This window comes from Gymnogyps californianus, chromosome 13 (genome assembly GCF_018139145.2).
Source record: "Gymnogyps californianus isolate 813 chromosome 13, ASM1813914v2, whole genome shotgun sequence".
Taxonomy (NCBI): Eukaryota; Metazoa; Chordata; class Aves; order Accipitriformes; family Cathartidae; genus Gymnogyps; species Gymnogyps californianus.
This window is the reverse complement of record NC_059483.1, coordinates 2,998,898-3,012,963: the sequence shown is the minus strand read 5'-3', so window position 1 is coordinate 3,012,963 and position 14,066 is coordinate 2,998,898. Positions and strand designations below refer to the sequence as shown.

The 14,066-nt window shown below is 42.8% G+C and overlaps 1 protein-coding gene across 1 annotated transcript in view; it reads left to right on the top strand.

The window, feature by feature from the left end:
• Positions 1-14,066, top strand: part of LOC127021397 (contactin-4-like) — a 323,929-nt gene that overhangs the window by 193,687 nt on the left and 116,176 nt on the right. Inside the window, 1 exon segment of the mRNA XM_050904421.1 lies at positions 566-741. Coding sequence (XP_050760378.1) covers positions 566-741 — 176 coding nt within the window.

The following is a 14,066-nucleotide window of genomic DNA, read 5'->3' as shown; positions in this document are numbered from 1 at the left end:
TTCACTGGTGCAAACATACTCAAATTACTTCTCTGTATGTTCTGGTAAGGGGAGCTGCTATGCGGCTCTGGCTCCCTTGCATGCTCCATCGAGGGCTGGTGGGGATGAGGGTTGCTGTAACTGCGGCAACGTGGTGCTAGAATTTCTCAGTGCCCCAGTTCATGACAACCTCTGCTGTGAGTGAATTTTCTTAAATTTAAAAACAAACAGCCAGCAAGTCAGGAGAGGGAAAAAAAAAACCCTCAGTGGACTTGAATGGTTTAAAGATTCTGTTTCTGGGACTTCCCCTTGCAAAATGATTAATTTCAAAGAGCAGTAGCACTAGCAACTACAGAAGCATTAATCATATCAGAGACTGAAATATATGTCAAGGATATTGCTCTTTCAGTTAAATACTGGAATATTTCAATACTGTGCAGGAAATTTGCATTTTCATGCCTTTTTTTTTTAATAAGTAGTCAAAGATGTTTTAAATCTTTCTTCATTTACTTCATGTTGTATTTTCAAATACTGACGAGTATCCATTAATATTAGCAGAATTTAACTTTGGCATTTTGTGCTATAGCTGGAAGTTAAATGGAACCAGTATTGACATTGGTATGGATTACCGCTACAGCATGGTGGAAGGCAACCTGTTGATCAATAATCCCAATAAAACCCAAGATACTGGAACATACCAGTGTGTAGCAACAAACCCATTTGGAACGATTGTCAGCAGAGAAGCAAAGCTTCAGTTTGCTTGTAAGTAACAACGCAGCCTCTGTTCCTGCAGCATGCTAGAAAAACTGAGAGCAATGCCTCCTTTCCTAATGTTTCCTAATGTGTGATGTAGTAGTCTCTGAGCTGTTCATGGAGTAGAGAAAACACCTGGATTTAGAGGGGAAATGTGGAAGAGGAATAGGTGCATTGGTTTATGATTATTTAGCTAAAATTCTATGTAGTATGTAGGGTAAAATGTCTTATTTCTTGAGAAAGAGGCCACCTAGGAAAGTATCTGGCAAATGGGATCTCACCATTGATTTTTCCTTTCCTTGGAGAATTAAAGCTTCAAAATATTTGAAGGAGCATACTCTTTATAAGGAATAAATTCACACTGACAGTTTTCACAAGTCCTACATTTCAGTACCTAGATATATGTACTTTCATGTATGGGTGATATTTTGTAACTCTGTGTAAAAGAGAAAACACGCTGCTTCATGTTTATTTTGGGTTAAATTCAGAGTTGCAGCTTCTTGTTGAAAGCTAAGGATAACAAAAGACACAAGTCTTGATGTGAATTAACATTATATGAAATCATATAAAGCCATGTTGAGGTACAGGATAAAGTCTGTAAGAGTGGGCAAATGATAACGCAGGACCACGAGTCATCTTTTTTGTCATGTAGTTGTGAAGGTGAAGGCAGTGAATAGATGCACGGGCTTATTCATCCATCATCTCTGTGATTTCTCTGTGCTGTTGTCCTGGGAGAGGTATACATAGCAGCTTAGTAATTACAGGAGGACCTGCTATGAAATATCCTTGCATGTGCATGAAGGAGTTCAAGGCAGCCCGTTTCCAGACATGAAGCTATCAGTAATGATGAGCTGGGCTTTCAGTAGAGCTTAATGAAAGATGCTTTTGACCAACAGGTAAGAGAAGCTGATGTGCTCCAGCTGCAAAAATGAAAAGGTAAAAATGCCAATACACACCAGGTTCACACAATGTAGAGAGATGATTTGTAATGAGAAATATTACTGTGAGTAAAGTCAAGTCCTCTGTCTCCCCGTGTAGTTCACAATATATTATCCGTTTGCTTATGACCTGCTTGTGTTTTTCCGTGACTGAAGGTGCATTTTCACTCTGGATGGGTAATGAACAGCTTCCTCAAGACCAATCTCATCCCTCCAGATTTCAGTATGTCAAGGCGATCGCTTCATAAATACTGCGTTGGTCTGCTGCTCCGGAGACCACGTGTTTCACAGCAGGCTCTGCCTGGCAAATCGTGGCCTTCTGCTAGCTAGCAGGGTGAGCCTGGCGAGCATCATTATTCAGAGCAAAGCACTGCAACACCCCCTTGGCTGGGGTCATGCTGTTTGCTGAAGTCAATCGTTTAAGGACAAGCCAGGTACCAGGTTGCAGCTCCTTAGATGCTGGTCCCGGGCTTCCAAGTTCAGGGTGTGGGACTAGGAGGGAGGATCCTGATGCTGGCAAGTGCAGTAGCCACGGACTACTTGAGTGGAAATACATCAACTTCCTTGCTTGTTTAAATCGTTAGGCGCTTATTAACCAAGAGCTTGCAAACGTAGAGAATTCTGCACAAAAATAAGAAACCTGTAACATTTTATCTTTGCTTCAGATACAGAGCGTTTATTAAATTCTGGTTAGTTTATCTCTCTCAATGAATGATACATCTGGCAAAAATCTTTCAGGTTTTCTAGTTGACCAAATACAAATTGGGTTTGACTGATTCTTGGTTAAGAAGATTGAATTCAAAAACAAAGCTTGTTCTTTTCCAGTTAAAGTAATGATGGGGAACTTGAATAAATGTATTATTTTTCGATTCCTAAAATTTATTTTAGATTGCTAAAACAGCATAATCAGATTAGAAACATTTGGATTAAATAAAAAAAAATTAGCATTTATCAAAGTAGGCTCTGTGCTTTCACAAAACAGTAAGTCATTTTGTCTTGTATAATCAAAGGGATTGCAACCAGAATTAGCTGAATTATGAAGTACACAGAGTGGTTTAAGTTTATTACAAAAGCTCTGCCTCTAAGAACCAATAAAACGGGCATCTGTATTAGTAATGCACGGTTCTCAGCCTTGACGTCCAAGACGTGTGGATTCAGTAGCACTGCTTAATATAACTACTTGCCTTTATGTGGCTTTATTCCAAATGTGATCATTTTTGAATGGCCTTCTGTAGGTTGTGCATGAAATAACCTAAAACACTGTATGGGGAGGACTCGTTCTAGCCACTGGAGAGCTCTCTTAAATCTGTTTGCTCTCAGTTGCTCTCTCAGGACTTTTCCCTCTTACCAAGTTATTTTCCTTGAATTTACACCCTTGTCTGGCACCTGGATTGCACGTGCAGTCTCTGACCCAGCTCCAGCACTTCAGCTTGGTCTCTTAGGCCCCGCTATGTCACATGTTATGATTTAGCTGTGGAAAGCCATTTGGTTAGAGGCTAAGGACTGTACTGCTTAGCCTGTCCGTAGCTTCCCCCGTCGTCTGAGCAATCCCTTATTTTCCATCCTGATCGTGTCTTGTGTGATTTTTGTGTTATCTCATTTTTATTTCTGAGGAAAATTATTGCTGGATCTTTTGAGACTAATGTCTGGGGTTTTGAGCTTTTTTTTTTCCCCCCTCCTTAAGAGTTAAATTCTGAATCTTGGGGCATCAGTAATATATGTTCGCTCGTTCTTCAAGGGCTGCATTATTCTCCTCTAGCGTTTGCACTGAAGATTAAACAGTGATCTAGCTATTCAACCTCCTGTGGAGGTCAGAGAGGGTCAGCAATTTAATCCTTGAAATATGTATTTAGGTTACAAACTCATTACGATAAAAGTGCTAATATTTTTCCTCAATACCTGCTTTGTGATATGTCATTTACATTTCAAATTTGTTCTTTTTTTTTTTCTTTCTTTCTTTCTTTCTTTACCCCCACCCCACAATGCTAGTTGTCTCTGAAATTGAACATATTTTCAGAAAGTGAGGAATCTGCTGTGCCACGCTAACAGAATATGGATTAATGATACACTAAACCCTGTGCTTATAGCAATAGAGGCTCTCAGAAAATAAAAAAAAAAAGCTTTAAACTCTAAGTATGGATTCTAATAATGGCTTTTCCAAAATGGTATACAAAAACACAGCTGAACTAGATTAAATTATGTGCTTTTTATTTTAGGGGATGGGGCTTAGCTTGACAATTTTATTTACTGTACCGTAGTTTCTGTTTGGAAATAACACTGAAATCAATAAGAAGTTATGCCTGGGAAGAAGTGCAGCTCTGATGCGGCAGTTCAGAGATGAACCCACCCATTCAGACATACGATTAAAGCTGTTTACTGTGGCCCAGATCCTGCTTCCGTTTAAGTCGAAGATAAAACTTATATTGATTTTTAGTGGCACCAGAGTTGGACCGTACCCCTCAGAAAGTGATGGATTTGCAAGTTGTTCCGCCTGCTCAGCTCCCGTTCTCTTTGGCATGAGTGGAAGGTGCTGAGCAGCTCTTGGCTGTGGGCAGGAGAGCGGTACAGCTCAGTGCGGAGCGGTACGCCGTGAGCAGGATGCGCTTTTAATGAGCGTCCTTGCCGAATTATTTCTACTGACTGTGAAATAATTCACAAAATGGAACATTAGTGCACACAGGTGCTGAAAGTTGCATTTATACCCACATGTCCGTAGACATAAAATCACAAAGTAGAGTCCTGGGAAAGGCTTCAAGAGCTTGTCTGTCCCCACTGCAAGGCAGCATCGATGCCCTTCCTTGGAGAAGCTCACCAGCCTGTTCTGCACAATATTTGCCGACCCTTCTCAGGAGTGTGTATGTGGAAGACTACGTATTAAGATTTAGATTCACTTATTTTGGTGGCCTCTGCTAGTGCTAACCTTACCTGCTAGCGGCTACTACTGATGGTGCGGAGTATGCTTGTACTCCATGCCCTGTGCAGGTAATGACCCAACGGCTTTCAAACCTATTCCTCCCCCTTCTATTGACGATTGAGTGTGGTAGATGTCCAAAGGATTGTGCTTTTGGGAAGGTGAGCCTGATACCTTTTCACCAGAAATGTCTTTGCAGAGGCCCCCGATCCATCGCCATGTGTGGGTGACCATGGAGGGTGCCAGCTTCCACAAGACTTGTCACTCTTGTCTGCTGTCTTTGGGTTTGTAAGGTTAACCAAAGGTTTGTAAAGCAGAAAGCGGCCAGATTGTCAAACCTGTTCAAAATGAGCAACACTGGTGGAAGTGCGTTCAAAGGAGATAGGACTACGTAAGGTTTTCGCTTCTGTTTGTAATTCTTTGCTAAGTGATGTCCAGTTCTTTTCTTTTATGATCGCGTTGGTGCGGTGGGATAAGCGAGACAGGACTCTCCCCAGCAAAGAGAATGGCAATTACTGTCTTACCTTTCAGCCAGTTTCTGAGCACCTATACAATAACGTCTCTAATTAGAGATTAACTTTGATATTTATTTTACCTTACTGAGGCCGCAGTTTGTTTTTTACTGCCAAAGCTTTGAAGCCAGACATTTTTGCACATCTCCAGGAGCAGTGCAGAGGGTCAATCTGGGCACCCTTGTGCCCCCCACCCCAGGGGTCTCCAGACCGTGTCTGCTCCATCGCCGCCTCCACCTGCGGCAGCTAATGCATCCCCAGGATGGGGGCTGAGGCTCCGCTCTGCTCTCCCGGCAGCTGACCCCTGTCTTCTCCCGTGGAGCTGTCCCCAATGCTGGTAGATGAAATATCCTTTCCCTGCTGTGATAACTAGACTCAATTTGGCCCTAAACTCCTCAGCAGGATTTGCAGTTTAACCTGAAAATACACAAAGACAGTGCTTACCTGCAGTAATGGTGGTTTAAAAATAAACCCTCCAGAGAGTGGGTGAGTAGCCATGCAGTAGCCCTTGCCTTTCTCATCAGTGCCGATGTTTCTCACATGCTGTTGATTTTGAAATGAGTATCCAAAGAGGAAAATCAAGTTCAAATCGGTGCAGTTTTTCAATCATACCATTGTTTTGCCCCCTGTTGTTATAAAAACCGCCTAAAAGGGATGTCTGTGAAACATGAGCTGTTAGAGAAATGGGATCTACTTTTCAGGGGTTTTTAGCATTTTGCACATTGTCGCACCCCCACACCGGGAGGACGGTTGGTGTCCTTCCTCCCGCTCTGCGCAGAGACGCTTCTCTGAAATCGGTGCCTTTCCAACCCGTAGCAATTTTCTATGAAGGAGTTTCCTTCGAATCTGTAATTTAACAGGTCCGTGCTAATGCTATGGGTATTTTCTGCAGTTGGCAAAAATGATATTGAGATGTCCAGGGGGCTGAGGTACGAATTTTTAGAACAGAAATGAGGCCCCAGGAGATGGGATGACGGGGCTGAAGGGAGGCATCCTCAGAGGATGCTGGAGCAGCAGCAGCAAAGCATCGCTGTGCTGCCCCTGGGAGCTGCGGGCAGATGAGATTAAATGAAAGGGGAAAGGTCTTCTCCTCCTGCAGACGGCCCCGGTTAAGCGAAATGGCTGATTTTGTGTGTGGAATTTAGCCTGAACCTGGTTTACTGTGTTTGAAGATTAAACCGTGCCTGGAGAGCAGGGTTTGGAGGTGAGCTTCTTTCCACCTCTAACCAGGGCAGCAACCTCAGACACCTTGTGTACACTTTCCATTGGATTATTCATTTACAGAAACTCTAACTTCTTCGTTACCATGAACATACTCCTAACTGCAGGGAATCACACTATTGTTTCTGAAAACTGTTTCCCTCCACACTTTATTAATGGAATTTGTTTTATACAAGTGTTTCTGCAAAAATAATTGTTACGCATGAATTAGCAGCTAGGACTCAGCACTGTGCAGTGCAAAGGGTAGCAGAAAATACAGTAATAATGCGGCTGTAATGAGAATACTTTGGGGCATTGACCTACCATCCCAAAATAATTTCACTGTGATGGTAGAAAAAGAAAATTACTCCCAACATTATACTGAAAAGGATTTTTTTCAATATTCCCATTGCTGGAATGATTCCTGTTATATCTTGTACCCGAGCAAATCCCATAATTTTTGCTATTAGTTGCTAAGAAACAAATTATAATTGCTGCTCAAATTCTTTACTCTTGTACCCTCTTATTGCCCTGAAGTGCATTCATTTTCTTTTTGGAGATTAAATGATCAATGAAGTAATTCTTTCAAGAACAATTAATAATGAAAACATTTTCAGAGAACCGCCAAAGTATCTGCCTTGCCTTGCCTAAACAAACAAGGCAACAACAATCACATTGATTGATCAATGAAGCAGTGCACTGCCGCTCAGCTGAATGAGGCATTCGGCACGCAAATTAAATCATTTCCGCAGTGATTACTAACGTCTGAGTGTTGAGAAAAGATGATGTGTTTTAAACCTCCTGGAAATTAAGGAGACAGAGGATTTGGGTGGGTTTTTTCCGGAGTCGGACTGCAGCTGGGACGACGGGTGTGCGTGGCTCTGCTCGTCCCTCGGCAGCCCATCAGTCACCCATGCTCGTCTTCTTCGGGAAGTTTATTTTTTCAAGGATTTTCTGCTTGTGAAGGGTAGAAACCCATTTTGGCACGTTTTCCTGGCTCCTTCCTTTTTCTGGTTCTCTGTGAGAGCACTTCTGAAAAGCCCCTGCCAGGTACGTGGGGTGGGAGTCTTTAGGATCCTGGGTGGGAGCTGCCCACCTGCACTAAGACGGGAGAAGCACCCATGCCTGCCTGCACACAGCAGCCCCTGCCTGCACACAGCAGCCCCTGCCTGCAGCCACCGCCACAGGACGTGCGTGCCTGTGCTCCAAAGCTGGTTTTCTCCCCAGTATTGAAATAGCACGCTCGGCTGTTTCTTGCTCAGGTACCCCTTCTGCTTTTTCAGAGCCTGGACTTCAAATCTGCAGCTCTTCCCGTAGGTTAATTCACTTTTTCCTGACATTTTCGTCAGCGCGCTGCCTCCCACGCCTATGGTCACAATTCAGAGATAACGCTCCCAGCTGGCAACTGGAGTTTGCTTACACCCAGGGCCAATGAATCTGCCTTAAATAATTTAATGTTCTTAGTTTTTCTTACATCTTCAGGAAGTGGTTTTCTTAACATGGCCTGCTTTCCCGTATGTACTCCAAAATCTCTTTTGCTGTCTCTTTTTTTTCCCTTTGAAGCCTTTCAGAGCCTCTGCACGTCCAGGCCAGATGGAGGGTTTGATTGTGGTGCACAGGAGCGGCTCTGAGGCAGCAACAAATGACACCGTGCTGCAGAGGGTCTGCCTCTGCTTCCTCTGGCTGACCTTCCTATTTCAGTTTCCAGGGAGACTAAAAAACTCACTGTAACATTTCCCAGATATACAGGACACGTTTCAAATTCTGGGGCCAATAAATGAATCTGTTTTGGTACAGATTCTCTGGTAAGAGAGATTTCCTAAACTTTTCATTCTTCCTAAAGGAACAGTTGTTTTGTAGCTCCTGAAACTCTGCAAATAAAGCATTATTTTGGAGCTTGCATGTGCACTTCTGTCCACTGCCAGAGGCCCTGTCTTCCCAGGCTTCCCCAGTCCCACCGAGGTGACTGGTATGTGCTAGCCATCTCTGTTTTCCTCCGTGCACTGTGATACGCATGAAGCTGTCAGGTCACAGCTCGTAAGAGTAGGGCACAAGCTCTTTGTGGTGTCCCGTTTCTGCAAAGTTATAATGTTAAAATTGTTTAGGCCATCAGATAAGATTTGGGGCTAATTAAGACAAATTCTGCTCAAGAGTGTCATTTCCTGTATGCGCGTAGAGTCCCTGATTCCTCCTCCAGTGTCCTTTAAAGGAAAAATACCATTTATATCGATAAAAGGCCTGATGGTCTTATCCAAAATCAGACAGTCATACTGCTTGGGCCCCCAGGACTGGGTTTGCTGTGATGCAGGGCGTTTTCTTAACGAGGGAACAAGCAAATTGATTTGAATTTTTCTACGTGCACGTATTTCCCATGTTTCTCTCCTTTGCTGAAATGTTAACTCAGCTGTGCAAAGTGCAGTTGTCAGTGTTAGAGAACCGTCTCACAACCTCTGCACCTTTGCCACGTAGTCTCCGATGGGCAGAAAACTAGGCTAAGCCTCACATAAGCTCTTCTTTTTTCTTTTTTTTTTTTTGATGAATAGGACCAACAGGGAGTATGTAGCAGAGGATAGATATATAACCTACTTTACTTTCATCTGTGATAGAAGGACCCTTAGCTTAGAACAGAAACATAGGATTTATACCTGCTTTGTTTCCACCCAAGGGTTATAAATAAGATGAATACATTATTACTTCAAGCAGTGGCGGGGCATTTGTAAATAATCAGCACACCTTCTCTCAAAGCTAGTAATCTTGTAAGCCTGCAGTGTTATTTAGGAAGTGTATTTCAGCTTATATCACGCAGAAATAGTGCTGCTGAAAGCAGGGAGCATTGCACGGAGAGGTGTCAGAGGGCTGTGGCCGGGAGCTGCTGCGCCGGGCAGGAGAGCTGCTGCCAGCACCTCTGGGCATCGCACCGCAATGAGCTTAACATCACAGGTCGGTGGCAGCACCACTGTTTCTGTTGTGGTTTAGAAATTTAGGGAACAGTAAGGCACAGGCTTGACAGTTTTTTCCTGTCTCTCTCCATGTTTATTAATTTTGCCTTTAATATGTAAAACAACATATATTCAAAATGTATTTTTTTATCCCTAGGGGCTGGATCTTTAAGAACTAAGTGCAGATGTAGGTCTTTGTTTAGAATGAACGATTAAATGGACCAGTTTGGTCCCAGTGTGCCAAGGTCCAGTGATGTAGGCTTTCTTTGAAAAAAGCTCTGCTGTTAGGTGAAACTCTTTCTAGTCTTGAGAAAATTACCTTTGTGCTAAATCGTGTCAGGGTGCTGTGGAAAACTCTGACTGGACCTGGAAGGAAATAAAAAGAGAGATTTCTCGTTTTCTCTGATGTTCTGAATGAAGCAGTAAGTGTTCAGGTTCTGAGCCCAGGTATTTGGGACAATTTCACTTTGAAATGGAATAGATCTCTCTGCATTTGAAGATCTTCTGACCTCAGGCTTAATCAGTCACGTTGACATCTCACCTGCGAACTTAATACAACCCTTCTTTTTATGTGCTCAATGCATAGGTCATAAAGAAAACAGTGTAAAGCTCCCACAGTAAGCTAAGGAGAGAGCAAGACTTTGTCTTTCTTTCCCCACGTTCCCCGTGGCTTTGTGCAGGATCTAATATTGTGCTATTTATCAGCAAAAATTTCCTCTTCTCTCTCTCATTCCTGAAGCCTTTGCGACTTGCCTGTATTACCAGCAAGGTGGTTCCCGTCAGTGGCCTGTTTGGCTGCTTACCAGTAGATTATTAGAGAGTCAGTGCACATCATTTGACATCTCTTCCACTCTTTGAAGGCTAACAGCGAGAATGAATATAGTAGTATACTGTGAATATTAATGTGTCCTTAGCAGTACTATTAATCCTCTGACTGGGACTGTATTTAGAGAATATTTTTCTGAGCATTTTTTCTTAAATCAAAGCCAAGGATAGGAACAGTTGAATAGCTGTGTAGATGATATTAGAGTTTCATTTTGGCACAACGTCAGAATATAGGCCAGCTACCTTCATTGAGTACAGTCTTACCTCTGCAAATCACTGATGTCCAGTTGGCTTACTCTTGATGACAGCTAGAATGGCACACAAATAAGAGAGGAAAATAAATTGCAAATTTAAATTCTTATTTTGACAATAAGTGAAATAGCCTGGAAATGTAGATGCCAATATAAAGCAGTATCCTCAAGAGTGCAGTGACCCTTCAGGGAACTCGGTTATTCAGCGAGATTGAACCATACTTTCTTGAAAAGATAAAATGGGATATGACCAACTGCAAACTCGGTAAATTTAAAAGAAATCTTTCCCTCTTGACTTATGGATAATTATTAGAGTTCATAAGGATATTTCCTTCAAATGTTAATATCTTGAAATTTTTATTAGCAATCCCATAGAGACTTTGTCGGCAATGTAGTCGTAAGCAGCCAGGGAAGAGGTATGCTGTGTCCCCACGCAGTGGTCCTTGATCGGGATTTCACATGCGCGTCTGTCGTCACCACTCTTTTATCATTCGGGAGTGAATTTGGGGCATCATTTCCCTAACAAGTAGTCTCCGCCTGCTCGCTCTCTCCATTACAGACATTAGAGGTACCTCAGGTCTGCCGTGAACCCTTGCTGTCCAGGCGATCCGTCATGAGCCTCAAACCACATAAACATCTGTGGTTGCAAGTGAGGCTTCTTTTGGCCCGGGTTCTTTCCCATTACAAATATCTCCAAACATCTTGCAAAAGACTGATCCCAGAGTGGCACAAACATCTGAAGAGCCTTAAGCGTATGTTTTGGTGGCATATTGTAATCACTTTTTCTGGTCTTTTATGTCCAGTGGATAGAGAATAGGACAAGGAATCAGGAGGTCTATGTTATTTTCTTGGCTATTAGGATGCTTCTTGTAACACTTCCCCTTTTGGCTCTAAATCCTCTGGTCTTTCAAATGAAATAATGCTATTTACCTAGTTTGAAGACATAATTACTATTCTTAGGTTGATCCTTACTGATTCTATATCAATGCAAATCAGTATTGTCTTTAAATGTATGGAAAATAGCAGTTACAGGACCCCCAGTCAAGTGCAGACTCTACCCAAAGGCCAGAGGTGGACTCAGTCTTTGTAAGAAAATTTCTGTTCCTGTTGATGGGAGGCAAGGCCAATGCAGAACAATTTTATCCTAGTGGCTGCTTTTTCATTGTTTTATTTTTTCTTTCTTATTTTCCTTCTGAAAAGCAAAACCAGGGAGTCAGTGTTGGCATGCAGAGGACAGCAGAGCTTTAAATATGTTTGTCAAAAGTTGTCCCATGTTAGTTTTCCTGTCTGCAACAAACGTGACTGCCATTTCATAATTCATTAGATGTGAGAGATGAACAGAATGAAAAAATATCTCCTCTCTAAGAGATGCTGCCTAGCATGATAATGTGCCTTTCCGTAGGCAAGCTGAACCACCAGATAACCCTCTGAGGATCAGGATCTCTGTGGGGTCTTTTTCGTTTGTGTTTCTATCAAGTAAAGGGAAATTGTTCTTTGAAACTTCTAGCTCAGCGAGCTTGTGTCACATTATTTTACATTATTTGGGGTCTGAATTTGCATTCGTTCAGCTGCGCAAAGTAAGAAGGTGCAGCAGAGCGTGCTCCGGTGGGGAATGTGCGGGGCATCTGCAATGTTCGTGCTCAGCTATGAAGTGAGAGAGGGCTGTGCAGTATCTCCTGACGCCAGTAGAAGTACTGCTTTCTGGCTATTGCAAAATCATCTGTGCTGGAAGAAGGTGTGCGAATAACGCATTGTTTTGCTAGGAAAACATAAAAAAATTCTGAGAGTGAAGTAAGACCATTCAAATCAACCCAAGGGGAAATGTCTGCCCAGATTTTCCAGATTAAAGTAATAAAATAAAATTTTCGGAGTCCTCAGCATTTTGTCTCAAGCAGGAGAGTTGCTTCAAAATGAATGTTTGAAATATTTCCTATAGAAGGATAGTAAACAGGCAGCTTTTATGAAATGGAACATAAAGTCAAGGATGACTTTTTTTTCTTTTTTTGGTAACATCATAGAGTGATTTGATTTGGGAAGAGAAGAGCAGGTGCCTTGCAGATACTGCTAAGAGCCCCTGTTCCCCAGTAAGATGAGTGGTATGAAGGAAGGCAAAAAAAAGCACTGGGGCTGCCTTGTTGCCTGTTTGGAAGCAAGGATCAAATCCCAGCGAGGTGCTGAGGATATGGTGTGCCAGGAGGAGCCATCCTGATGAGGACAAGCAGCTTGTGCTTGGTGTGACAGAGGAAGGAGAAAGAGGTCCAAGCACAGCGCGAGGATCCGTGACTCCCGCAGCTGCGTGTTGGCCAGCAGCACTGGTAACGCTCGAGGAGAAGCTGTCGCAGTCTTTGGGATGCAAGGTAAAAGCCTGAGGAGGAATTTTAGCCATGCAGGTAGACAAATCGGTCTGTCTTTGATAGATGGTGGTCAGAAAGACTTGGCAAGATTTAAACATAGTCTCAATATGAGAACCCAGATAGAGATGTCGAAGTCCAAGATGATACGTAGGTCAGAGATGTGAATGACGGGGAGAGCGGGGAGGGCTTGGGAAAAAAACAAGATCTTGGCTTGCATACCAGCATACCAGCTTTCGCCTTTCCTAACGCAAGCGTGGCTGTTTGCAGCTCGCTCCTGGCTCAGACGGGAGGAGCTGCGAGCCCTTCTCCCTGGCAGGAGGCAGCGTGCCTCCTCTGAGAACGTCTGGTTTGAGTTCAAACCTGCAACTCCTCCAGCTACGCATCTCTTCTCATCGCGTAGCTAAGTTGAGCCTTCAGAGCAAACCCACCGTGCAAATCCTACAGCTGCAGATGCCCCCACAGCCAAAGGCTCATCTGAGAATTTTTGCGTCTTGTGAGAACGATAGCAGTTTCTGTGCAGGAAAGATCAGGGAAAGGAAAGGTCTAGAAGTCCAAACTGGACCTGGCCACTTGGTAAAGGTGCACAGGCAGTACCTTGTTTAATGCCTACAGTAATAAAGTCCGAGCAAAAGTATTTTCCAAAGGAGAGGCAGGGTAGGGAAATGGCAAGATATTTACCTCTAAAACTTTTTTTTTTCAGTGAAGTAGGAATCCCAGTGAAATTTCTGTTCTAAAGGTCAAATTAGAAAGCTTTCATCCCCAGACTTGTAAACTATTTCTGAAATCAGTGACTCTAAAAATTATTCATTAGAACACCAGCTCTTAAACTAAAATTCTATTAAGCTACGTATCAAAGGGGGTTTTATTCCGAGCTGCATAGCCCGCTGTGTAGTCTTGACACAACAGCAAGGACAAGGGCAGAAGAACTTAATCTTTGTGTATTTGTGAAAGGGTTGACATAAAACCCTGCTTTTAAAAAGTCAGGCACAGGTTTTATAGAGACAGTGTTTAGAGATATTAGAGCCATAAATATCAGGAGGCAAATCTTGTCAAGTGTTTCGAGAGCAGAAAGCTTTAATGCTTTTGTGGGTGCTAGTCATCAGTTAAAGTGCTTTCAGCCTGCCTTCATATAGACGGGCTATGATTTCTTCAAACCAATGTCCTCTAAAATCTGAAATTGATTGAGATGCACTGGAATCTCATCTTCAAGACTATGGGCCAAATTAGCATAGTTTCTCGTCTACAGCCAATGAAGTCATATTATTCCGTGGGCAGCGATGCAAATGACTTCTGTCTCCATCTGGTCGTGTATTTTGTCCAGGATATGAAACTATGCTCTGTTGTATGTGGAGAGTTATGCAAATGTGATGAAAACAATTTGGAAGATGGGCATACAAGCTATCT